This window comes from Calonectris borealis, chromosome 2, assembly GCF_964195595.1.
Source record: "Calonectris borealis chromosome 2, bCalBor7.hap1.2, whole genome shotgun sequence".
Classification (NCBI taxonomy): Eukaryota; Metazoa; Chordata; class Aves; order Procellariiformes; family Procellariidae; genus Calonectris; species Calonectris borealis.
The window spans coordinates 95,762,583-95,790,044 of NC_134313.1; the positions used below are offsets into that span (position 1 = coordinate 95,762,583).

General features: G+C 38.2%; 2 protein-coding genes across 7 annotated transcripts in view; one reads left to right on the top strand and one right to left on the bottom strand.

The window, feature by feature from the left end:
- Nucleotides 1–27,462, top strand: part of CDYL (chromodomain Y like) — a 109,026-nt gene that overhangs the window by 78,337 nt on the left and 3,227 nt on the right. For all 3 annotated transcript variants that reach the window (XM_075142610.1, XM_075142612.1, XM_075142611.1), the window contains exons 3-5: nucleotides 18,223–18,479; nucleotides 19,090–19,262; nucleotides 22,643–22,853. In XM_075142610.1, the coding sequence (XP_074998711.1) occupies nucleotides 18,223–18,479; nucleotides 19,090–19,262; nucleotides 22,643–22,853 (641 nt within the window). The remainder of the gene's footprint in view (nucleotides 1–18,222; nucleotides 18,480–19,089; nucleotides 19,263–22,642; nucleotides 22,854–27,462) is intronic.
- The window catches only part of RPP40 (ribonuclease P/MRP subunit p40), a 42,405-nt gene continuing 39,214 nt past the window's right edge, over nucleotides 24,272–27,462 (bottom strand). For 2 of the 4 annotated variants that reach the window (XM_075142616.1, XM_075142613.1), the window contains one exon: nucleotides 24,272–25,199. The gene's annotated coding sequence lies outside the window, so the exon portion shown is untranslated. Of the gene's footprint in view, nucleotides 25,221–27,462 lie in introns of all 4 variants that reach the window. The other 2 variants (XM_075142615.1, XM_075142614.1) reach the window with 2 other exon arrangements.

Here is a 27,462-nt window from a genome sequence, read left to right on the forward strand (position 1 = left end):
TTGAAAAGCAACTGCCTTTCGGTCAGGACAAAAAGGCATATAAATGCTACATAGTGTGATCACATATGCATCACAGAATACTAGGAAATTGGGCTGGAAGAGACCTTTGTCACCTAATCCATCCTCCTCCCCCCCAGACTGCTCTGCAGATGCTGCTGTTGATTCAGTCAAATGGCTTTCACATGCAGGGGAATCCATCAGGATCACTAGGAAACACCTGTAGCTCCGTGGTTAAAGAATGTGCCAGCTAGTAAAAAGGCCAGTAGCTGTTGTGTCGCTGTGCAGAGATAAAAGCAAGGAACTGCAGAATGGAGGTAGGTTCTCTCTGAGGGTCGTCTGGTGGAGCAGAAGGTGTTTTAGGTAGTGAGATAAGGTCAGAATGCCATCTGCTTTTGTAGATGCCCTTGGGACATCAGAAATACTGGTAATTCTAGCTAGTTGAGGATGGAGGGGAAAAGAGTTTTAATGAGGGAAATTTTCGGTGAAAATAATTCATATGTCTCTGGAGATGCTTGGTTTTCTGTTGAGCCATGTTTGCCTGTGAGGACTACAAAATGGGGGAATCTTGTTTTGCTTTCAGAGTCTGGGTTGAATTTACTTGTTGTTGAAGTATTTAGTTGTATCAGAACACTAAAAGACACCTCTCAGGCATATGATAAGGTGGAATTGCAACACAGGGCAGTGTATATATGTTAAATGGACCATACTTCACTTTGTTTGCTTATGGGTCCTGCTTGTGTAGTATGACTGTACGTGGCCATCAGCACTAGCTCACTAGTGAGCCTGTGCGGGACAAATGCTTTGGGTTTTGTAGAATAATCCTGACTGGGAGAGGGGTTGTTCTCCAATGCTTTTGGAAGGAAAATAATTGTGAGAAGTTGTTGTTTCTAATTGCCTTGTGACCACTGACACATGTAGTTTTTTAAGCTACCAAAGCAGAGTGAAATCACTGACAGACCATTTCAAAGAGTGATCTTGAAACAGCACAGGCCTGAATGCAAGCCATTGGTTTCCCCTTACCACATAAGGGAAACATCTTTCCAATCTTAGAATTCAAGATTAAACCATTTCTGGCTTTCAGCTAAACGCATGTGGAACTGAAGTTATGATTAATTTTAAATCGACCTATAGGATATAGCGTTGGGTTTGTTCTGCTTCAATTTTAACCTTCCTCAAGGAGAATATCTAGTGAGTTAAACACTGTATTAGTGTTTGCAAGCTTTGTGTTTCTTATTTATCTTGGCTACAAGTAACATGAATAATATGTATTCAGGTTCATACAGCAAAATAATTAAAACTACTGCATTAACTCTAATAATAAATGCTATAATTATATTACTCCTGAATGGATATGGGCAACTTCTTTGTAACAGTAGAAATTGTAACAAAAGCAGAGCTTAGAACAGGGAAGAGCAGAGTCCTATTTACAAATGAATCCAATTTATTAAATATACATCTGACTTTGTTTTGAAGCAGCATTTTTATTTCGGTTCAGAACAGTTTGAAAGATGTTACATAGAAGGAGTAAATCTGAAAACAAAAGAACCACCTGTTTAAGCTTTTTGTTGTGTCTCCAATTCACCCTCTGAGTCAAAATCTATTATTTGCCCACTTCTGCTCTTGATTGCTCCCTACTTCATGGTCGTCATCATATTCATTTTTCATATGTTACAGGGAATGTTTATAAGCTAGATGAAAAGAAAGGGAAAATTCTAAACTTAATGTTTTAAGCTTTAACCAGCCTAAAAGAAAGGGAAAGGCTTTGCTTGCTTGCCGGTATACACGGAGTGATGCATGAAGGACTTGTCTTTGGAAGGAGCAGTTGTGAGAGAACCACCCAAAGTGGCATGGTGTGAGTCTCTCTCTGAAAACAAAGTTGTTTCGTGGGCTGGTAATGATGGGCAACACGTCATGGCACGTAGAAGGAATGTGTTTTGACATGAAGTCTACTATTTACTGTAGCTATTAGTTCAGAAAAAACAACTTTCCCAACAGCTTCAGAGGCTGTATCAGTTGCACTGTTTTCGGTGTCCTTCGAAAGGCTGGCAAAGTCAGCAACTAAACAATCCCAAATCGGCTTTTTGAGTACATATTGTGCTAATATAATTCTCAGAGATGTCAGGGCAGTCTCTAACACAACCTTTTCCAGGGGCTTACTGGAGCACTTGTTAGACTGATTTGTGGACCCTCAGCTTGAACGTTAGCCTCCTTTCCTATTCCATGCAGTTTACTCTAGAATTTATTATGGTCAAAAGTCATGCTGTAGGGACAGACCAGGACCTAGCAGGCAGGGAAGTCCCTGTTTGTGAAGAGGAGGTGACGAATAGTCACACTTCTCTGACTGTGCCTGTTTGTGCTTCATCCCACTGCAGGCTGTGGCAGCCACGGCAGATGCGTGGCTTTACCTCCCGCCTCGCACTCCAGCTCGTGTCTCAGCGGGACGTCCTATGCGCTTCTGATGCCATTTTCCTTTCTGTGACAACTTTTCTTGTTTCTTTGCTTTCTAGGTGAGCATTGATAAACTACAAATTGATGGCAGCAATGAAATGTGCTGTATTTCCCTTGCAGATACCTGCAACAATTTTTCTCATGATTTTTCTATTTGGGCAAGTTTGAAGAGTTTACATCACAAGCTGTTTTCTACAGTACAAAAAACATTAGAAGATAGATTCACAGCAGGATGTTGTTTGTGGGGTTGGTTTTTTGTTTTTTTAATGCTTTAGATTGTAGAGCATGAAAGAGGATGTAGCTCTACAATGATACCTGTTCTCTGATGATTTTAGTTCTGCCAGTTTCCTACGTGGATAAATCAGTAGCGTTGGAGTTTATTTTGCAATACTGGGACTCAATCTCGTAATTAAATGGTTTGCATGAGGAAATACCTACTCTTTTCTATAACTGTTATCTGCTAGTCAGTATATTATTTAAACTCGAGAGATGTGTTGCTGTTCTCTTTAGATGTGCTTTTCACATTACTCTCAGTTATCCTGTCCTCTCCTTCCACCACCCCCTTCCCACACATTCTTGCTCCCTGCTTGATCAGGAGCAGCACTCAGGAACTGATCAGACTGAAAGCTAACCCAATGCACCCTGCAAAAATGTTTGGCTTGTTCCTGCTGTTAAATTAATTTTGTCAGTTTTTGTGGGGTTTTTGGCATGTCTTCATTTGTTTATGTCAGTTTATTACTCATTTCTTGCTACTTAGTCATAAGTTGATATTTCTGTCCAAATAATGAGCCCAGAGTAGGAAGACACTAATACTTTTTCTCAGATATTCTGCTGTAGTTGAACTACATTTAATGTTTTTCATAAATTTGGTTTAGGATTCCAGTTGTCTTCCTTTCCTTTCTCAGTCTTAAGTAAAGTCAAACAGGGTAAAAACACTGATGATGGCAAATAGTTTTAAACTGCAATTTGGTTTAACTTTGGAAGCTCTTGTGGAATTGTTCAGCAGATGTATCAGTGGAGGGAGGGAAGGTATTAAGGAACCCAGCTGCCCTGTTTTTGGGTTAGACAGAAATACCTGCCATGAATGACTTGTTTCTGGTCTGGCAGACTATACAGGGAAGAAACAGAGCAGCAAAGGGAAACAAATCTTAATTTTCATGTTATGTACACTATATTGGTACTTAAGTACCGATAAGTAATTCAGTATGTGCTGCTTGCCCAGATCGTAAGGATATGGTGAGGTTCATGGGAGGTCCTTGGCTGATTTTCCTGAACTTGCCAGCTAAATGGAGGCCAGTCTGCTGGCGAGAACAATTGAGCCCAAGGACAGACGTGCGGCAGACTTTTTCCTCCTTGTAGCTGGGGTGAACTTGGTTAATACATTTGCAGTGTTGGTCTGATCTGAGCCAGCATGTGATCATGCTGCTTCTTGCTCGTAGTCTCTTACCTGTTTGAAAGAAAACTTAAAAAAACCCAAACCAAAACAAACAAAAAAACCCAACACATACAAAAAAGAAACAAGTAAAAAAACCCACCCCGCCACATTCATTCTTTTAGAAATTTCAGTAAGCATTAAGAATTTAAATGTTTCAGAATTAATGAAAAAGTAAGGTGATCCCACTGCAGCACTTTTGTTAATTATAATGATTCAAAAGAACACCTTGAAGATAAATTCCTTATGGAGATCTCCATAAGGAATTTAACTGAGCTGTTGGTGTGATATCTTCTGTGATGTAGCTATATTGGAAAAGTCATCTACCATAGTGATTAAAAATGGACAAGGTGTTTGGGTTTGTAAATCGGCAATATGTTGATCTATAGATAATAACAGAATAGAAAACTACAAGTGATATCTTTGTTTCAGTTAACTATTGACCTTATGGCAACGTACTAGTGATATGGCAGCATATTCTGAGATCAATGGAGATGCAGAGTTTATTATAACTCTGTATATCAAACTCCCAATGACAGAGAATTTTACTGTTCTTATCATACAATAACCCTGAAATCTTTGTTGTTACTCACTTCTACTTTTTGGCATCAATAGAAACTTTCATGTTTTAGGATCTTATAAAGTAAAATTAATTTTAGATAGAAAATTTTTACTTTTCAATGTATTTCCAACTTTATATCACTAAGAATAATTTTATATATACAGCTTCAATGCTGAGCAAAATAGGGTTGCTCCTGTGTTGAGATATTATTTTAAAATCCTGAAATTTACATTAGATGTAGGTATACATGATAGGGAGGCTTCTGATGCATGTTTTGTAATGGTATGAAACTGCAAAATATTGGTAAAATATATGGCAAGTAATGAGTGAATTCTTGTACGAAGATGAAATTTCTCTGCAGTAACCAGTATGGCTCTCCTCAGTAGTATTGCTTTGGATCCCTCATACGTTTTAATTGGAAGGGCACTTTTGAAACATGACTTTATGAGAGCAGTCTTGTTTATAAACAGAAATAAATTGCAGAAGTTTAAAACTCTTTTTAAAAAAAGCTTTTTTTTCCAACTCTTTCTGAAAATACATCAATACAAGTTTCATTACTCAAGGTACCTTCCAAATTTGCTAGTCTTTAAACAAGCAAGTCTCAGAGGTATTTCACTTACTTTGATACATTTCCTATATAGACTATCACATTTGTCTGTTTCTCTTTTTTTACTGTAAGTCAGCAATCTTGCCATGTTCAAGCCTTTTAGTCTGACATTTGTTATATGTACAATCTATTCATACTCATTATAAATCTTTTCTGGGTTCTTATGGCATGCTGGTTTCCCCACTAACATTTTAATTTACTTTGTAACTTGCACTACATCTCACTCTCTTATTTTTGGTTTAATTCTCCTCTCTTTTTTTTTTTTAATCACTGGAAAAATAATTTGTGTTTAGCATCTGTAACTATGAGAACTTTAGAGTTTTACTTTGCATTTCTAATACCCGTTCTTTATCTGTTTTAGCATCTCCCTGTATTCTTCCCAGTGTTCTTTACTTCCTATTTTCTTGTAAGTATAGCATATTCTATTTTTCCACTCAGTTCCTATTGACCTGTTTAACCATGTGGAGTTAATTGAAGCTACATCTCACTCCTGAAGAAAATAATTCAATTACTGTATAAGTTTAGTTCCATTTAGTTCCATACACCCTCTCCTTACAATTGGGGTGTCTTGCTATTTGTCTAAAAAGTATTTAATGCAATATCTTTTTACATAACGCATTTATCTAAAATTGCACAGCGTTCATCTTGGTAGAAATTAAATTTCAATTCCATTTGCTGATACTGTCCTGTTTCTATTTTCTTTATTCTGTCTGTTTAGTGGTCGGAATCTGACTTGAACAGGTGGGTCCCTGGCAGGCTTCAGGAAACAACCAGTCGTGAAATTCGTCTATCGTTTTGTCTCATCTATGTCATGTTTTAAATGGTTTCCAAATTAAAATTGAGCTCACAGTTGTGACTAGTTACATAGCAGTCCCATCATTTGTGTGTACACGGTTTTTGCCTTACTTAATAGTAATTCTTCTGTCTTTTATGTGACTTCCTTTGATATTTTTGGCTTCTCTGTGTATTCTTAATGGATTGTTTCCTAAGGCAAGATTCAGTATTTTATGAGTCCACTGTATCTAAAGATGTTCAGAGCCTGTCACCCATGAACCACCTCTTAGTAAATGTAAGTCTGAGCACAGCTTTATGAACTTCCTGCTGAACATCTGAGGCTCCAGCGCTGGACTTGGAATTGCAACAATTCCTAAGCCCAAAATTCAAATGGAGATTTTCCCCCCCACACACTTTCTCAAATTACTGGGTTGTGGACCCAAGTCCTTCCATGCACTTGCAGAGATAATATTTTTGAAAATCTACAAATTGACTTTTGAACTACGATCACACCAGTATAACTCCTGTGAAAAGATGTGCTCCTACCTCCATCTCCAAATAGTCAAAAAAACCTTACTTTCCTATTGCCAGCTACACAAGCTACAAAATTCTCCCTGAGGCCACTGCACACTTTGATTTAAAGCATCAGATATGATATACTTTGTTCTTGTTTTTGTGTAGCAACAGGCATTATGGTACCTAACTGTCGCGAATGAGTGGTTTTGAGGCCGCTTAAAGAATCACTGGCAAAGGTATCAGCAAAAAGTGATTTTAATAGAAATTTATAGAAGCGCGACTTAACAGAATTCGATAGCAAGGTTCACTCTATTACTCATTACATGGATTAAGTATACACAGGGAAAATCGTGTCAGAATTGTGTTGGAATGATTTATAGAAAGACTGAGAACAAAAAGGGTAAGGAAGACCCTCCCGTTGAGTCATGAGGTTCAGAGTAGACCCCCTTGCTTTCTAAACTCCTTCTCAGAGAGGAGTCTAGGTGCGGCTGGATCTACCCCTAGTCTCAGACCTGGTCAACGGTTTATGCCTAAGGGATTGTATGTGTTTAGCAGCGACCTGAAGTTCATTCACAGTTTTAAGGTAGATCATAAGTTTTTTAACAGCACTTAATCATTGACTAATTTAGCAGTTACAAACTGAGTTAATCAAGTTTACTACAATTACTAAAGTGACTTGATTACAGATTATGCTTATTACTGGTTATCTAAGTCAATGCGCGCACACACAGAGGATATAGATCAATTCACACATAAGGGGTCAATTCACACATAAGGGCCCAAAGCTAAGTAAGTTTATAAAGGATAAAGGCCTAAAGCTAGATAAAGGTACCTGTTAAAAATTCCCCTCGAGTTTGTGAAATACTCACGTTAAATGACTTGGTGTTTCTCGATGGGTGAAGGGTTGAGCCCCAAGGAGTGTCTTGGCTGAGGGGTGTTTCAGCCCAGGTTCCGACAGTCCTCCAAATATCACAAACTCTCTGAGAGGTGTCCCACTCAGAGGAAGACTCTGGGCACAGCCCGCTGCGGTCCAGGAGAACTCAAAGGGTCTCGCTTGGGACCGCTGTTTATAGCTTTGCAAGATGATTGGCTTTAGTCATCAGTAAATTTCCATCCTGGCCACTATCTGGGGTGATCCAGGATAATAATTATGGTATTGTTCCACTGTAACCATGGTATCGTTCCACTTGAGCTACCATCCAGGTAGGGAATGCTTCAGGGCTGTCAGAGATGACAAATTATCCCCCGCTCTTGTTCCCTACCTTGATCGGGTAGCCGGTGTTCCTGGTACGATCAGTCTCGCTCCCCACCTTAGCCATGCAGGAGTGCCTGGGTTGGCCAAGGGACGCTCAGCCACCCAGCTCGTTACACAATGGCTAAGGCCTAACAGGAGTTCACGAGGTCGTAGAGTGGCCCAGGGAAGGGGGGAAATGCACCACCACACTAACTAAGCCTCCTCTGGTTTTGGCGTGGCTGATGGTAGTTGCTAAGTCCTACTCTCTGAGATAGATTTTCACTGGTTTGTCTTTTTTAAACTTGTTCTGAAATTTGCCTTAAACCACATTGGTTTTTCTGTTGGTTGTTTTTTTTTTTTCTCTGCCATATCTGTAACTTCCTAATTTCTTGAGGTTTTTTTTCCTTCAAAATTTCAGCCTCCTAATATTAGTCTTCGTAATCTCTTAGAGGCTGTGGTTTCATATTAATATATTGGTGCTGCTGAAACAATATGTCCCACTTAAATATTTTAGTGCTTATTCTGTTGCTTGTTTAGCTGTCTCTTCTGACTAGCAATAGTATCAGTATTGCTACTTGTACTTTAATCTAGATACATATAATTTCTGGAAAGAAAAAAAAAATCCAGTACTTTATAAAAGCAGATTTTTACAGGGGAAAGTAGCTTTTGGGGATTGGGACCACCTGTAACTGTAATAATCATGGCTTCTATACTGACTTGCTCTGTAGCCTGAGGGAAGCCACTTTAGCAGCTCTGCATCATTTTCTATGTATGGTAGCATGTGTTAACTACTTAATTAGTGCTTTATGGAGTTATCAGTTTAGGTTTTTTGTCTGTGAGATTTTTCCCTTTGATAGACTGTTCTACTTCATTGACTGTTGTCATATTTATGGAAGCCTAAGGTCTTAAAGAGAAGCTGATTGCTTTCCTCAGCAATATGAAGACTACGCACACAAGCACTACCCATGCATGTGTGATCCATCCTGCTGTGTAAGGGCAGCTCACTGCCTCCAGTTCCTCTCAGCTGCTTGCTGAGATTGGAGCATTGCCTTCACTGTTCACTGCTTTCAGCCGTGGTTATTTTCTTGTGATTTACCCTGGGCATGTTTTTTTGATTTGCTTGTTTACCACTATATTCTTGATTTCAAAATTTGATGAAAATGTGTTCTTATGATGCGCGTTTTCCCAAGACTCATGGCCACGTTCAAGATCTTTGCTATCTCTGCAAATCCCACAATGTGGAGAACCATACCATTTGTACGGGGGTCAAGCTGTGGGGCAAGATGATGTGAAGACAAACGCTTTCTGCGTTTTCTACTAGTTGCCTGCAGTGATACAGGACAAAGCCTAACTGAAGGAGGATAGTTTTCCTCATGCAAAGCATCTGATCGAAGTCTTTTACTCTCAGTAGTCTCTTACTGTTGACTTTAGGACTTTCTCTGGGCTTTGGGGTTTTGTTTGTTTGTTTTTAATTGTTATTATTTAATGTGGGAAGAATAAAGAATTCTGGATATTCTCCATGAGTTCTCCAGTTCACGCATGTCCTCACAGACCTGCTGATCCTAGCTAGCATTGCCAAAAACAAACAGGAGAGATCAGATTCAACTTGATAGCACAGGTTGCATTTACTTACTCCTTCCATCATGCCTCACTTCAGCTGTTGCCAGTAGATGATATTTGGGATTTATTCCTCTCCAACGATATAAAAGGACAAATTTGGCAAGGTGATACACTGTTCTGAATCATTTTTTCAGTTAAAACTAGAGATAGTTTTAACTATCCAGCACCTGTTGCATGGGATACCCAAAGATATGTTTCATCATCCTGCTTTTAATGTGGGCTTATTTTTCCAGAATATTGGGAAAACTGGAGGAGAGATTGTCTCTAGAACAATTTGTGAATGCCTCTTTAGATGTTGTGTCAATAGGAGTTCTGTGCTTTGCCTAAAAGCAGGGCCTTTAGGAAATTTTCTTTGGTCAAATCCTTGACTCTCCAGTGGAGACTACTTTCCATTGAGTACCTGTGAATCAAAAGTAAGAACCTGCTTGGCACATGCATTTCTGAATGTGTCGTTCATCTCGAAGAGGTACCCAAAAGCCTCAAGTGAAGACTCAAGAGGCTCCTCCTTTGTGCTTCCCCTTCCCACTCCAGCCAGTTATTTCTGTCAAGGTCAGTAATTTCTGTAAGGGGGTGCTGCTGCAGAACAGATTGCCCGTGTTAGTAGCAGCCAGCAGCGTTATGTATTGCAGGCTGCCCAAGTATAGGGTAGAGCTGGCTGTGTTAAGGCACACAGCTGCATGCACTTGCGTGCTGGAACATGGCCTCTGTGCCGCAAGCTTGTACAGCTTCAGGTAATCTATTCATTGGCCACCTCTTAATGAACCTGTTGCTGAATGTCCCACAGGCGGTCAAGACATCTTCTGTTATGACAGGCACACTAGCTCCTTGAGGTAGATACGTAAAACAGAGACGCTTCTTCAAAGCAGGGATGCTCACTCCAGATACTCTCCTGTAAAGCTCAGTACATACACATCAGTGTCCTGAACCTCTGAAAGTCCTCTAGCCCTGTTTGCCTACTATTTTTCTGCATTGAAATGCCAAATGTTTCTCTGGGCAGTTGTGAATGGAGCTCTTGCAAACTCTGGTATTTAAAGCCTCATCTATGTGATAAGAATGAAATGTGAATACTTATTGACATATTTTCAAAAAGAAGGTAGATGAAAGTATTCTGCCAACATAGTGGTGCTATAACCATCTACCTAAATCTCATTAATAATTTAGCAAAGATGTTTTAGAAAGTTTTTATGTCCTTACAAGAATTACATCATGTGTATATGGCATGTATATGTTCGTGTCTATACAGGAAACTGCCTGGGGTGTCTTTTGGCAGTATCTGTTCTAGGCTAGCCTTACATTAGGGCACTCTTACTCCACAGGAAGAGAGCTATTTTTTAGATCACTTTGGGGATTGGATTAAATTGCAATGAAGTGCTCTTAATATAGAATGTGTTCATCTTAGGAGTTAGTGTGAAATAGCTGGGTATACTTCAAGTTTAAACCTGAGCCTATTTTGCAATAGCTTTCCTCTATAAATGAGCCCCAAGAGATGTCCTTACTTAGCTCTCAAATTTGAGAGCATTTCGAATGAATGGTGCGGTTATCGTAACCTGCAGCTCCAATAATATCAAAGGACAAGATAGGCGAGTTTTTCTTTATGAAATGTTCCCAGTGTTAAAAGGCCTCAAAAAGGAGTCTGTAACCTAGGGAAGGTTTTTATTTATTTGTGAGAAAAAGAAATATGACTAACTCTTTGCTTGTCCCATCACATACTTTGGTGCAGGCTACTGTGAAATATGGCTGGGATTTTTTGACTGGAATAATATCAGAGGGGCTTGGGAATTTATTTTTTCTTTTTTTTTTTCCTTGCAGCCACCTTGAATAACAGCTAAAGTGGTGAGAATGATCATGTGCACTGTTTTCTGTTTGTCAGTAGTATCCTGATTATAGATTCAATGGAAGAAAGATCACTCCAAAATGAGTCTAAAACTGAAGTGGAAGGGGAGAAGAGAGCAATCCTAATTTAACTTGATGCCATGATAAAGGAGAAAAAGAATTTGCTCATCTAAGAAGTGTTTATTTATATATTGCCAGTGAAATAATAAGAATGGAGTTTATTTGGAAAGCCTTTTGCAGTTGTTAGGAGGGGGGCATTTTTTTCCACTGTGAGACAGCATGTGGAAAGTTTACTTAACACCTTACACATAAAAATGCAGGGGTCCCTTTCGAAGGTAGTAAAACTTAATCAGACTTTTTGAGAGCTTTGTTGCCAAATTACGTATTATTAGTGTTATCCTTGTTTTTATGGGCATGGTCTTAACAAGTGTAAGGGCTAGTATTTTGTTACTCCCATCTTTTTAAAGTTTGTAAACTTTCTTTTATTTCCGCTTATATGACTTAAAATAGTCAGACTGAGGTAAACCTATTTAACTTGAGGGTGGAGAAATGCCATTTTCTGTTGTAACAATTGCCCACTTTCAGTAGTAGAATTTTATGTTCCGATTAGTCGCATTTTTGGTTGGCATTACAAGTTTGTCTTTAGATGGATGCTTACGCTCTGAGAAGTGAAGACATTCAAAACCAACAATAATTAGCCTATAACATATGTCCAATGTAACCAGTAATGCTGCCATCTTCCTAACAGTATCATTGTAAACATGGAAATATATTTGATGGATGCTGTAAGTAATCAAAGAAACAGAGAAAACTATCTACAGAAGGAAAAAATGGCTACTATAGACCATATTACTCTAAATGTGACAATGACATGGCAGCCAAGATAAAAAATGGTGTGGGACTGAAAAACTTTTAATCGAGTAGAGAAATATTACCAAGGGTACATGTGTGTATGTGTGTATTTCTCTTCTCATGTTAATTTTGTCCACAACAACAGTATCTTGTAAGAAACGTAGATTTTATAGGAGCTTCAAAGTGGCATTTAAAATTAACACCTATACAAAATATAAGGCAAGGAGGAATTAAGGGCATGAGAAAGTGGCTTTTTTTGGGAATTGAAGATAGACGTTGACAACCAAGCCTGCCAGCCACTGCAGGACTGTTTACTTCTGAGTTGTAGTTACCTATTGCTGATGTTTCACCAAGTACTACCACAACAATTTGCCTGTTAGCCCGTGCTTAAAACCTACATTCTTTGTGTATGGAAAGGTGACATGTTTGCAAAAACGACAGAAGGTGGCTGAAGAACATCTAATGGTTCCCTATGTAACTATTGCCTGGCAGCAGAATCAAGAAGTGGTTAACTTTATTTGAAAAGATGAGGTTAGTGCGCACACAGCCCTTCCCAGCAGTAAGGGTTTTGAGGAGGTTTCAACACCAGGGTATCACAGTGATCAGCAGCCCATAATTTGAAGAAGTATGACCATTTCCTCACCCCTTTCTCCTCCCAGGCATCTTTGGGGATGCCTGTTCTAATGCAGGGGTATGTGCTGATTATTATTGGTAGCACTGGTTTTTTGTGTGCTGCATCAATATAACAACATATTCTGCAAGGATGTAAGTAAAGTGTATCGTTCTTTCATAAATGACCTATACCTTCTGGACACTTTTTCAGAAACAAAGAGCAAAACAGTTATTTGAAGTGAAATGTACAATAAATTCAGATTTTTTTTTTCTTCTTACAAGTATTTATAGTGACATTTCAAAGGAAGCTGGAACTTTTGTTTGATTCCAAAATGTAAGTGCTGTAAATACATAGACAAAAAATGGGCACAATATATAGGTTTTTTAGAACCCTTGTTTTGAATTTCTATAATCTGTGCCAATACACTGCAATTCTAAGAAATATTTGCTGTGTAATTGCTGAAGCAGAGGTGGAAAAATTACTGGAAACTGTTATAGATTATGTTTGCATTACGGTGTCACTGTCTGGGGTTGGCGTCTCATTGTGTGAAATATTTGATGTAGTGCAGAGTTAAGACTGGAGAAGCTTAACAGTGTTTGCAGTTAGAGCTTGCTAGTACATATGAACATGCAGCAAAACACTATTGTTCATAGGCAAAAAGGGAACATGAGGCAAGCTGCACTGGACAACTGACAGGAAGTCTTGTGGATTATATATACAGGGGACTACATATATATCTACAGGGGACTATAAAGCAGTGACAGTATAGAAAGGACTTTGGAAAAAATACAACTTCTAGCACTGATTTTTTTTTTCTTTCTTTTTTTTTTTTTTTAATTTTAAATTTAAATTTTTTTTCCCAAGCAGTTTTGCAGATCATATTTTTCCCTCTCCGGTACTTGAGTTGTTATCAGTTACAATTACAGTGTTATTTTTGCAGTTAACACTTTAAGAAATTGTTGTTGCTGGTGTTTGTTCATTTGCTTATTCAAGTGGGACGCTTCTTATTAACCATTTCGCCACTTAGTGTAGGAGAGGACATGATTGGTGTGTGAGGGTACAGGAAAGGCACGAGGGTCCCTGAAGCTCCTTGGGAGCACTACAGACATATCTGAAAATACTGAGTGATTTTGTGATTAAAATGAGATTACTTTCAGCGCAGATGAATGCCAAGCAATGAGGAGGGGTCAAAACAGATTTCTAGGCAAAACTATGCCTATAGCAAAACATAAAACCATGCCTGGACAATGACTGGTTCCTGACTACGTGTTACTGTTCAGGAAGAGGGCATTGGGCTTGTTTTGGGTACTTTTCTGCAAAGACCTGCTCAGTGCTAGTTTAAAAAAAAAAAAAATCCCCCCAAAAAACCACCAAAAAACCCACAAAAACCAAAAAAATTGTTAGAAATTATTATGGAAAAAGAGTAGAGGACAAAAGAGAAGGCTTGAATATGCCACGTTATAAATCCCCATCTTGAATATTGCGTGCCATTTTGGACCCTGTTCCAAGATTTAGTAGAAGAGGAAGAGGCATGGAGAAGAACGACAGGCTTGGGCTGGCTTCTGGAAGAAGAAAGGGTAAATAAGATTGGGACTAATCAATCTAGAAAAGGAGATGTGATGAAAGGGGTGAAGAAAGTAAAGATGTGTGTTGCAGAACTTAGAGCAAAAAGATACTTTGGAAGACAAAACCATAGTGGTTTCAAAAGTAAATTGGACAATCCCATGGGGGATAAGGATTTAATTACGTGGGTTTGGGTGCATCCTATAGTTCTGGACATGCTGATTTTAGGAATCCCTCAATTTCTGGTGGCTGGAGTTGGGGAAAATACTCAGACAGCATCGTTCACATCTCCCATCTTATGCTCGTTCCTTAGACATCTGTGCTAAGCCTTTCAGAAACAGCATACTCTGTCAGACAAACCTTTGAATTGAGAGTACTAGTGTACATGTGTACTTGAAAAGAAGTGTGCAAAAGAGGCTTGGCTGTCGTTAGAGCACTTGTTTGGATGTGTCCCCAGTATGGTTGCAAGGAGGGGAGTGTTTGTACTCAAGGCTTGCTACGTAAGCTAAACTGAACTTCTCAAGAATTTGTAAGACAGTAACAGCGAGGCGCAAAGAGCTCTGAGAGGAGCTTGGGATTGTAACTTTTGGATTGTTGTGAAGTTGTGTGTTACTTTTTTTGTTTATCTAGATGTCTGGCATTGTGCATTTCAATTGTTATCCCCCTCATATTTTGGAGAGGTGGCTTTTTTCTGTCTTCTGCCAGTGGAATGGGGATGATGATACCTTTGCTGTTCTGCCCCTTTTCCAACTTCGGTATTTTGTGTCTGTCTTCCTTTTGAATAAGACCAATTCCTTTCTTATCTATTGCCCATAGCTTTCTTTTTTCTTTAAGAGCAGCTGCATGAAAATGGGGACTGTTATCAGGTTTTGATCAGCAGCTGCAAAACCAACTAGTCCTCTTAATTTCATTTTGCATCTGTATGGTGAAGGTTTGCGCAGTAGTAGTAGTATGTCTTCACCTTTGAGAAGATCACATTACATTAATTAACAGTTTGCAGTTGGAAGGGTTTTTTGTAACTATAAGAGCTGTTTGTTTACCTCTTAAACAAACATAGTTCTGCATTAGTTGACAATATCCAGGGTAAATTGTCTTTTTTCCAAGCCCTTATTGTTTTTGGAAGGCTCAGATTGAAAAGAGAGGGCTGTGGTGTTTTGTTTGTCTTTGATATGCTATCTCCATTAACGTATTAAAATGTAGAACTGCTTTTGGTTTGTTATGAAATCTATTTTTTAAAATTGTAGTTGTAATTAACCTGAAAATAAGTAACCTCAATGCAAAATTTTCATGTGAGGAAATCTATGGCATTACAGTTAATTCTCCCTGGCACTTTTTTTTAATTTTCATCCTCATTTGCTGCAACACATGTCCAAGACTGTCCAGTGATGTAACCTTTGCCTATTTATATATAGCATGAAGTACTGCTTTACGTTTCTGAGCTGTCTCTTCACTTTAGAGGACTGAATGCCAAAAAAAAGAGCCCCCTACGCTTTAAGGTGTAGAAGGTCTCAAACTTACAGCGATAATGACGAACACTAACGAACGTATTTTAACTCTGTTAGTGCCATTTTCTAATCCGTACCAGCTGGCCAAACCTCCCTGCGCAGAGGTACGGTTTCCAAAGCCGACAGGTTTTTGATTCCAGTCTAAGTATCCTAAAAGTGTGTTTACAAGATGGGACGTAGGAGGCTTCTTCCACTGAACTGCAGCTGTCCCTTGTTTGTGGTTTGAAACTGCAACTATTGACAAGTGCAGACAGTTTATATAAAAACTCAGAAGGTCTCTTGCCAATTCAATAAGCATGAAAAGTGGCGTGTGGTGTTTACATCTTGGTCTCTCTTGCCAAAAGCTTTGTCTCTCAAAGTGTATAATCATTGCCTCTTACATCTCAGAAGTAATTTTCTGGTATTTGAGTACGTCTTTGGAAGTATGAATCGTGGGAAAAGATGTACTCAAAGCTCTTACCCAAGTTTACTGACTTTTTTTTGTTTAGTCTAGTCTATTGTGCTTTCCTGGTTCTCCGCTTTTTTCACTGTGGCTAAGACAAGCCATAAAATCTTGTATCAGGGTTTAGAAATCAGAGGTGACTTCAGTTGTTTTAATTTACCTTTCCTATGGAAAAACAAACCATTGCGGCCAGTGATACCATTTAATTTTGTGTTCCTAATGAAATATGGGGCAACAGCGGTGTTCCTGCAAATTCCTTTTGAAGGGAATTCTTTTAAAGGACTGTAATCAGCATAGCATGGTTTACAAGGGAAAAGTATCGAAAGCATCCCTCATCAATTTCATATTTGGTATGCATCAAATTTTTATTTATTCTGCTGAAATGAAAAAATGAATTTGATAAGCCATGAAAAATTCAGGAATAAATGTGAAACTTCTGTGACAATATAAAATATTAATTTTCTGTTTCATCCTGTTCACCTCTGTCTCTGAGACTGATCACAAACTGAATTCAGCTTCTTACTCTTTGCTTTAAACAATTGAGAAATCTTGAGTTATCTTTAACTTCTTCACAAAAGCTGATACGGTAAGACAATTAAATCACTAATATAACAAGAAAGACTTTAAAAAGTAAAATAAAACCTTATTACTGTATAGCTCCTTTGACAGACAACTTGCCTAATTAATCATAACAGATTTATAATCAAATATTTTAAAATATTTGATATAAAGACTTCATTTATATCTGAAAGCAGTTTCTGAAATACAAATAGAAAAACGTATAATGTTCTAAATTTTAATTTCATTAGTCTTTCTCTTAATATCTCTCTCATACTTCATACAGGTCAAAGTAAGCAACATCTGAACACAGTTAAAATGTGGCGATATAGGATATTCCAGTTATTTAGGTGAGCCTGTTTAATGTCTTCACTGGACCCACAAGTGTTTGAAGTATCTTGTTAAAAAAAAAAAAAAAATTTAAAGTAAAATACAATTAAAAATCATAGCATTGCATATTATTAGAACTTTAAAAATATAGCTTCTTCAGGAGGATAATGATGAATTAAGCAAGATCCATTAATGGCATTTAATTAACAACTTAACTACACGTGGTTTAACTGTTCCTTTTAAGACATCATATGCATGATGTTCTGAAGTACCTGTTTGTGAGGTAAAGGCTGTGGGTTTCCAGTAGATTTTAACAAAGTCTCAGACCTCAGTTTTCAGGAAAAGGCTTTAAAAACTTTCCTATCTTGGCCTGTAACACGTTTTTCCAACATTTTTAACCCTACTGTCCCCTCCCCCCAAGCATACTCCATTACTTTAATCTGACAGATTTTATGGAGATTTTACATGGAGACTTTAACAATACAGATGGATTATAGACCCAAGATGTTCTCTTCTTTTCTCTTATGAATGCTAATTATTTGGTATCACGTTTCTAATGTGGAGTACAGAAAAACCTGTCCCTCCTGTGTCATGAGGAATGGCCTGTTTACTTGCATGCCTTCAGATTCTGTCTATTTAAGTGACTGGGAACAAGACCAGAAAGACATAATGCTCTATTTGCCAATTCTAATAGCAAAAACTGTTTAGACTTGAGAAATATCTCATTGTCTATGAATCCATTAAAATATCCATCACTGCATGGGTCTTGTTTCAGTCTCACAGAAGTATAGTCTGTATTTCTTCATTTCCATTTTCCTTTAAAGACTGTTACGCTTTATATGATCTTGTCAATCAAGTTCTTTATTTGGCTTATTGTAAGAGTAATTTTCTTCTGTATATTAACTTCTCATGGCGTTTGAAACAAAAGGCTTCTGCTTCCTCTTTGCAATCTTGATGCTGTTAGACGACTTAAAGATGTTGGAAAGGGAGAAAGCAGAGTGTTAACCTACTGAAGTGCATTGGTATTAGGAACGTTAAATAAACCTTTCCCTTCCTTCTAAAAATAAGTATATGATGATTGGTCTGTTTGGCTTGTTTAAAATGTATTTTCTCACACCTGTAAAATGAATGTGTTGGATCCCTTCGTCACTTTAATTTTGCTCTGTGCACAGTACCTATTTCTGTAACATTTCAGTAACTTCCAGGTGACTGAGTTTCATATTTACTGTGTATTCTTAATATGACTAGTGTGTTTTCAAGCTAATAGGGATCTTGAAATTACTGAGCTAATAAAATGTAGTTAATAGAATGTTACTGTTTAAACTATTTCCAGGTACATCCACCTTTATGGAAGCATTAGCAGCCAATGGTACAACCAACATACAGACATCTGTAACAGGAGTGACAGCCAGCAAACGGAGATTTATTGATGACAGGAGAGATCAACCTTTTGATAAAAGGCTACGTTTCAGCGTGAGGCAAACAGAGAGTGCGTACCGGTACAGAGACATTGTTGTCAGGAAACAAGATGGATTCACACACATTTTGCTATCAACAAAATCATCTGAAAATAATTCACTGAATCCAGAGGTCAGAATAATTCTAATTTTGGGGGTGGAGGGGGGAGGGTGCTGAGGGACTTCTAAGTCTCTGCCTCATTTATGCTTGTTATTCAGGCACAAACATATACGAAACAAGATTCAGGTTGTTGCTTGCAAGATGTTACGCATATAACTGACTTTAACTGTAATTCAGTTGAGTTTTAACTACGTTATCTGAACATGTAGATGTACTGTCTCTTATAAGACGTGGTGATTTATGAAGTGCAACTTGAAACAAGCTTTAGCCTGAATTAACGTTCTTTTTTTCTGAACTGGTTGCATATGCCATCTGCTGTCCAAATTACAGAAATGCTGGATGAATGCTTTAGTTACAGATAACATCTAATAGATCTTTTCTTAATGATTTCATTATCTTAGTCTAATTACATTTTTGAAATGCAAAGTTTCTAATACTTTTTTTTAAAACTTTCTTATTTTGGGATAATGAAAAAAGTTAACTTTTCTAATATGATGGTTGAGTGGATCCTAAGGAAAAATTAAAGATGTCGAAGATCTCATGGGGGGAAGAGGGGAGGAGAACAGTATGCTACTCTTTAATGATGTAATAAAAAGATTCTAATGAATTTTTGATTTTTCAGGTAATGAAGGAAGTCCAAAGTGCACTGAACACAGCAGCTGCAGATGACAGTAAACTTGTGCTGTTCAGTGCAGTTGGTAGCATTTTCTGCTGTGGTCTTGATTTTATTTATTTTATACGACGTTTAACAGATGACAGAAAAAAGGAAAGCACTAAGATGGCAGAAGCTATTAGGTATGTAAGATTATCTTCAGTCGTCTGAGTGGGTATTCTTCATGTAGTCTGCCTTGTTTTATCTTTTTTATTTGAAAAGCCTCTAATTCAACAAGACCTCAGATATTCACCTGTTATGTGATATAGCGTGCAGCACTTCTTTATACTCCCTGTCCCTTTCTATTTGGGTTGTCATTTCATGCATCACTATTTTTACTACTAAAATTTAACTATGAAAACTGCTAGTATGGTAATACTCCTCCAGTTGAAACCAATTTTAAAAGACTTAAACAGCCATAGGGTTTCAGGAAAACAGATTTAACACACACAAATAGAAGACGTACATTGAATGAGTAACTTAATATAGTACTTTCAGAGCAGTGGAATGATGGATATTTGAGAGGATTAATACTAGTGAACATCATCCCAATGCTAGGTACCAAACCTAATGTTTAACCAAAATGAGCTGAACAACTACAAACTAGAAGAATATATATAGAAAATAGTATGGATCTTAAAAAGACATGTTTTAACAGTACAAACAAGTAGCTTACCATTTGAACACTGGTTTTGAGGGCCTGGGCTCTTGGATTAGCTCTTGTATGCTTCCAGAGTATCTATATTCCTTCAGAGACCTATGTTCTGTTGTTGTTATCAATATTCAGGTCCCTAAAAAGGCCTTGTAACATGTAAAGCCTGTTTCATTGGAGGCACAGTTGGATCATAGAAATGATAATAGTTAGATTTTCAAAGGAGAATTTTCAGTCATCCCATGTGAAAGTTGCTCAGGCAGCGACTTCAGATGCGGCCAGGGGACAGAGGCTCTTAACGCTGAACTTCTGTCACTAGTTTAATTCAGGCCCTTCCAGAAGCCTGATTTGTCACCTATTCTTCATTGTTAATAAAATGGATAAAGGTTACTTAAAACACCTATGAACTCCCCCTTCAAATATAATAATGGTATTTTTCATATATATGCTAGAGATGGTCCTCTCTGGAATATTCAGACATGATTAAAATTATCTTAAGTCTCTGAATAGGATGTTTGTATGACAACTTGCTTAAGATGGTTCCAGCAGAAATTTTTTTGCATTCATCTATTTCAGCTCTCTAGAATGAGTTAAGAAGCAGCATGATAACCTTTAGTGAGGGATGCAATACAGTAAAAAGTCCCATTTCACAGAAATACAAAAACATGTAACACAGATAAACAGCGAACTTTAAAATTACCACTAAATCCCCCTTTTTTAGAATTTTGATAAAAATCCCATATTTCAACATCTAATACTGAAATGAAAAATCATCTGCCATTCAGAGCAAAGGAGTGCTTTACAGGTGCTGACAACTGTATGTTGTACATTGTATTCTAATCAGAATTTGTCATGTACTTGAAGTAAATATGGATAACTTCTTCATTATATGTGGTAGCTATTAACTGAGAAGTGTCTCAACTTTGAGGTTTTAGAAGTCTCTAATGGTCTAATGTGTGTACGCACATGCTTACTTTTTCCTAAGAAGCTCTTGAAGGCATTCACTGCTTGAGAACAGAGAAGTATGTAAACATCCATGCTTTGTCGGTACTGGAATGAATTGTCATTTTGTGTTGATAATGAGAATATGCATTTGTAACTTAATAGCATAGCACCTATAGCATTATGACCAAGAGAGGGAGATGAGGAGGGGAAGTTTTCAGGTGTGTGATATTTTGATTATGGAGCTCTACTATTTATGGCTTGTTCATAATTTGAAAAGGCAGATTTATTTATTAAGAAAAGCTGTCTCCCAAAAGTCCAGAAATACTCCTTAAGGAAACTCATTAATGCTTTGCTCATCTTCACTTATAACTATATACCTTATACCTTCACTTAAAAATATAGGTAGGTAGATACCTTATACCAATGTCATACATAAAACACAGTGAAGACCAAGCAGGGCTGTAACCACAGTTTTGGTGCCCAGAGACGAGGTATGACTACAGCCTCAACTACGAGAGGGGTGTGAGGGCTGCGAATATACCACAGGCGCCATATCAGCTGGTGCTTGTAGGAGGGGTGTTAAATCCGGACCTGCCCAATTACTGTGCTGCTTTGGGCTGGGAGAAATGCTAGGCTTTTGCAGAATCAGAGATGGTTGAGGCTGGAAGGGACCTTTGCAGGTCATCTTGTTCAACCTGCCCCTGCTCAAGCAGGGTCAGCTAGAGCAGGTTGCCCGGGACCATGTCCAGGCAGGGTTTTTGAATATCTCCAAGGATGGAGAATCCACAACCTTGCTGGCTGCCTACTCAGTTACCCTGACAGTAAGAGAGTGTTTCCTGATGTTCAGAGAGAACCTCCTGTGTTTCAGTTTGTGCCCATTGCCTCTGGTCCTGTCACTGGGCACCACTGAAAAGAGCCTGGCTCCATCTTCTTTGCATCCTCCCTTCAGGTATTTATACACATCGATGAGATTCCCCCTGAGCCTTCTCTTTTCCAGGCTGAACAGTCTCAGCTGTCTCAGCCTTTTGTCACATGAAAGATATTCCAGTCCCTTAGTCATCTTGGTGGCCCTTTGCTAGACCATCTTCAGTAGCTCCACATCTCTCTTTCACTGGGGAGCCCATAACTGGGCACCAGCGCTGAGCAGCTGAGTAGAGGGGAAGGATCACCTCCTGCAACCTGCTGGCAACACTCCTCCTAATGCAGGCCAGGATACCGTTAGCCTTCTTTGCCACAAGGGCACGTTGCTGGCTCAAGTTCAATGTGGTGTCCACCAGGACCTCTCGGTCCTTTTCTGCCAAGCTGCTTTCCAGCTGTTTGGTTTCCAGCATATATTGGTGCCTGGGGTTGTTCTTCCCCAGGTGCAGGACTTCGCACTTCCCCTTGTTGAACTTGATGAGGTTCCTGTCAGCCCATTTCTCCAACCTGCTGAGGTCCCTCTGGATGGCAGCACGACCCTCTAGTGTATTAGCTTAGTTTTGTATCATCAGCAAACTTGCTGAGGGTACACTCCGCCCCATCATCCAGGTCACGAATGAAGCTGTTGAACAGTACTGGACCCAGCACTGACCCCCTGGGCTGCAACACTAGTTACTGGCCTCCAACTAGACTTTGTGCCACTGACCACCACCCTCTGGGCCAGCCATTCAGACATTTTTCAGTCCACCTCACTGTCTGCTCATACATCAACAGCTTGACTATGAGTCTTATAAGAGACAGTGCTGAAAGCCTCACTCTGAAGTCTAAGTAGACAATATCCACTGCTCTCCCCTCATCCACCAAGCTAACCACCTCATTGTGGAAGGTTATCAGGTTGGTTTTGAAAGTGATGTTACTGTGGAGATGAATTATTACTGAGTTTTCAAGGGCTGGTATATTTTACTCACTCTACGTATGTAGTGAGTGCATGTTTCTGTTTCTCTTCAGGAATTTTGTGAATACTTTTATTCAGTTTAAGAAGCCTATCATTGTAGCAGTAAATGGCCCAGCCATTGGACTTGGAGCATCTATATTGCCTCTGTGTGACGTGGTTTGGGCTAACGAGAAGGCTTGGTTTCAGACACCATACACTACTTTTGGACAAAGTCCAGATGGATGTTCATCCCTTACATTCCCTCGGATAATGGGCCTGGCTTCTGTAAGTAGCTTGCAGGGTAGGGGCTGACAGCTTCACAATGCAGTTGTGATAATTTATCCAGAGCAATTTCAAGACTTTTTACCTTTGCTGTGTTGTCTTTTCTTCATTTTTTCTTTCTCTCATGAAAACCTTTCATGAGAAACCAGTATTTACAGCTTCTCTGCTCCATGCTGTTACAACCTCGTCTTCGCTTGCGTGCTCAGAACAGAAAGCAGGCATGGGACTTAATCCCACGTCATGGGCACCCTTAACCCTGACGGTGGCAGAAGGGGTCATGTCCTGCATACCAGGACACACCTTCCCTGCTGATGCCTTGTGAGGACCAGCCACCAGTGTCTTGCATTCAGCACAGCATCAGAGTGCAGCAGAGAATGGGCTGGTCTGCACTCAGTGCCGTTACATAGCAGAGCACTGTGTCACCAGCTATTAGCAGCCCCATGCTAGTATGCAAAATAAGTAATTCAGCTTTTGTGCACTCCTTCTCAAGAAGTCGTGTCAAACTTCCTCGCTTTGTAGATCTCTGCTGATGTTTAACACTAGTGTATTATGCAAGAAATGCTCGCTCCAAATCACCTTTGTGAAGGATTTTTTTTCAGCCTTGCACATTTGATTTACAGTATTGCTGGATTAAAAAAAAATTGTAACGCTTTGCATTGTTGCTGAAAACATAAGGCACATGTTATTTAGTATCCCTTTTCTTGCTTTCCAATTAGATGAAAGAATCAAATGTAACAAAAAGCTATTTAAAAATCTCTTACCTACATTATTTTCATGTTGCTTATTTTTTTTTATGCTGTATTCTTTGAAAACTGTTAGACCTATATCCCGTTCCAATTTAAGTTGAACAGTAACAGTATGAAACAAGCACTTGTAGCTACACCTGTTTTTCCTAAATTATTGTTTATTATGAAAGACAATTTTTCCCTGTAGGTATTTATTGATTTTAAAAATACAGATTTCAATATATTAAAAGCATCAGTTTGAACAGATCTAATGACTAATTGTGTGATGTCTGGATTTAGTATTAGAAGAGAACAGAAAAGGTAACTGAGATAGATTAACAGTTATAAGAGTATCTTAATATCTTAGAATGTTTCAAACTACTGATTGTTCCTTTCCCTTTTTATTTGGCCATCCATCCATCCATTCATCCATCCATTCCATCCATCCCCGTCCTTCAGAGACTTGTGGTTGTTACTTTTCGTTTCTTTAGAAGTTGTATGGAAAACACAAGAAGCTCTTCCCTAGTATACGTTCATGTGTGTTTGCGAATGCTCTCATTTTTAAATACACGGATTTAAATTGAAAGCTTCCAGTGATAAGAATTCCATAATATTCAATGCAAAAGGGAAAAGAAAAAAAGAAGTTCACTGTTTTCATACTGTCCTCGACGTTCTGCAGTATAGCAACGTCAGTGCTGTATGGGACAAAGTTGGACTTTAATGAGCAGATTTCATGAAATATATTCAGAATCCATACTGAAAATTTTTATTAAGTAGCATGCTTTCTATCTATAAAAGGGAGAGAGAAGTCAGCAGAAAGAAGAGATGGTATGAGTGAGATGAGAAACATTTGGGGGGGGGGAATTAAAATATCATACAAAAGAAAGAATTAAGGCCTCTGTATGTATCATAAAATTTGCTACAAAATGTATGAATTCAGCAATATTAGTCCCACCCTTAACTCTTGTAAGTCAGATTCAGTGCATTCTTTTTATCATCAGCAGTTACGTAAAAATCTTCAATCGCAGGATTGTTGGAAATATCTTCTCTACTGGGTCAGTCTTGGCTGGTGAGCAGGTCTGTCATGGAGGGTGTTTTTCACAGAACGTGTTCAACAGAGGTCATTATTACAGGAAATCTGAAGCCCAGACCTTAGGATTCAAAGCTGATGTGTATTGGGAATACCAAGAATTTTAGAAGGATTTCTAAACTTGGCTTTTGAGTTTTGAAAGCAATCTATAATAGAGATTAAGGTGAGGTCTGTTTGGGGAGATATGTTACTGTGTGTCTGCTGTGGAGTTCTTGGTCTGGTTTTCTGGTCCTGGATATAAAGCACAGGAGCCACCTGATCAAGCTTCACACACTGGGTTTCCCTGTCGGTCTCCACCACGCTTGGCAGTATTGCTTATGCCTTTCTGTCAGTCATGAGGGATACACGTTTCCATAGTGCCTGTAGTCCACATTACAGCCAGGGTCTCGGCCGTGCTGCCTCCTGACCGTAGTGCGAGAGAGCCGAGGTGCTCCACGGCAGCCAGCGCCTGTGGGCTTGCACGGAAGGTCCCCCCGTGAGCCTCAAAGCACTCGCTGTAAAAGAGAGACCAGAGGATGTCCCAGTGAAGTTCCTCTGTGGAAGGAGAAAGACAGACTGAGTAGAAAATGAAGGTTGTTAATGAGAATCTTATATTAATGAAGTATTTTTATCATCTTCATTTCTATTGCTGTATTATATTTCTTGGAAAGTAACCACCAAGTTGTGTTAATTTTCACAGCTGATACAAGGCATGATTATACGATTAAAACTTGTTTAGCAGTGGGTCTCCGGCATATGTTGTGTATAGATCAAAAGTGAAGATGCCAGAGCAAAACATTTCCCTTCAAAACCTGTCAACTGAGAACACTAATGGGAACGCTCATTTCATGTGAGCTTTTCTGCTAATGCTGTGTTATGGCTGGCAGAAAGAAGATAACTGCACCATTATCATTTGTGGTTTTTCACATTCAGGAGAACTCAGCAGTTGCTGCTTAATTTTTAGAAAAAAATTAAGGTTTTCTACCACTCATTTTTATCCTTGTTACCAAAGATACATGTGAAGAATATGTAGACCTGACCAGCTGACTCAAATTTCTGACTTTCCTAACTCCCAGTTAGATTGATGTCATGTTTTGATCTTGGATATAAATGTTAAGTATCTTTTAAAATTATTTTGGAAGAATTTATTTTTTCCCCCATATCTCCTTAGGAGAATGATTCCTGGTTTTAGTCGAACTTGTGTATATCACTGATCTTTGGCTAGTGTTTCAGTTTAGTATTATTCACATATAATCTGGAAAATTAAAAGTATTAAAAGTTGTGATAGTCAATGAACCTTGTATATTTGATTTTGCTTTCACAGAAGGTAGAACTATATAATTTGTACCTTTAGTTTGAGCCTTGTTTTTTTTTTTTTTTTTAACTAATACATGTGAATTGCAACTTTCCATATTAACTTATGAGAGATGTGCTGATGATAAATTTTATGTAAAAAATCCTAGGAAACATATCTTTTTTTACATGTGTAATGGACTAGGCATCAGCAACCAAACTGCCAGTAGAACCCAGACTTTGTATTTCATTACAAAGGGGCAAGTAATAGACCTCTGAGTTTTCAAATTTCTTCATGTGTAAAATGGCAATACTAGGAACATTACTTACAGCAATTGGATAACTTGGGATCCTGAACTGAAAGTTGCTGTAGTAATTACAAAAACTTCCAGTATTAGAAAACATTTTTAAAAACTCAGAATTTTGTCCTCAGAAATGCTACACCTGTCAGGTTTGGGTGTTTTATAACAGCCTTATTTCCCGTATTTCAAGAGTCCAGTGATGGCTTTGTCATATCTTCAATGTAAATTAGTCATTAAGAAACAGTAAAACTGATTTTTTTTTTTTTTGAGGTTGACAATTACTCTGACTTTTTAATATTCACTGGCTGTTTCCATGCAGATGTCACTGCAAACAAAAAGTTTAACTGTATAAGAAATTTCACTAAAGGTAGAAGTAAAGCATAAGTCTAAATGGTTGTAGGATGAAGCTTTAATGAGGAAGCTGATAAATAGTGAAGTGTTTGATAATTACAAATCAATAAGATTTACAGAACTAGAGAGCACCTTATTGCATAGAATGTAGTACTCTGTTCCGTACCTTTTAACTATGTACAAGATCTTTTAAATACTGGGGTTTTTAATAAGACTGCTAAATCAGCTTTTTAAAGGATTTATCATTTCAATATTGAACTCCTAAATAAAATGGGGAATGTTTATTTTCTATGAATTTGATCAGAAATTGGAATATATCCTGCTCACTTCAGTGGGTTTTGTAGGTCAAATTCTAAGATGATCCAGCTATTTTAAATGTTGCATCACAAATGAAATACTGCTGAAGGCTTTTGAGAATATACCATATATTCTCAATGAAATACGAAAATATGAAAATAAACAATATATTTAGGTTTCAAACGTTTTCAGCACTAGGAACCATTTTAGTTGCAAAATATTTAACTGTTTTTTTTCTGCCAAGACTGGCAGTTCCCAGGAGGTCTACTACCAAAACTGGGTTGTCTTTATAATTTACAGATAATGTAGATTTTTAGCAAAGATTTCATTGCTGCAACTAACATTATTATAAAGGGCAAGCTGATGTATTCATTGCTGTTTTACAGATCTGCCAGCTGTTATAACCTATTACCACATATACAGTTAATCAAGTCAGCAATACTGCAAGCAAACTAGAGCTAATGAACGTTCATGAATGGGAAATGACAAAAGACATTTTCACGTTTAACCCTTAATCATAGACCTGCGTATTTTTCTAAGTACTGGCGTAGTGTAGTCAACAACACCAACCAGCT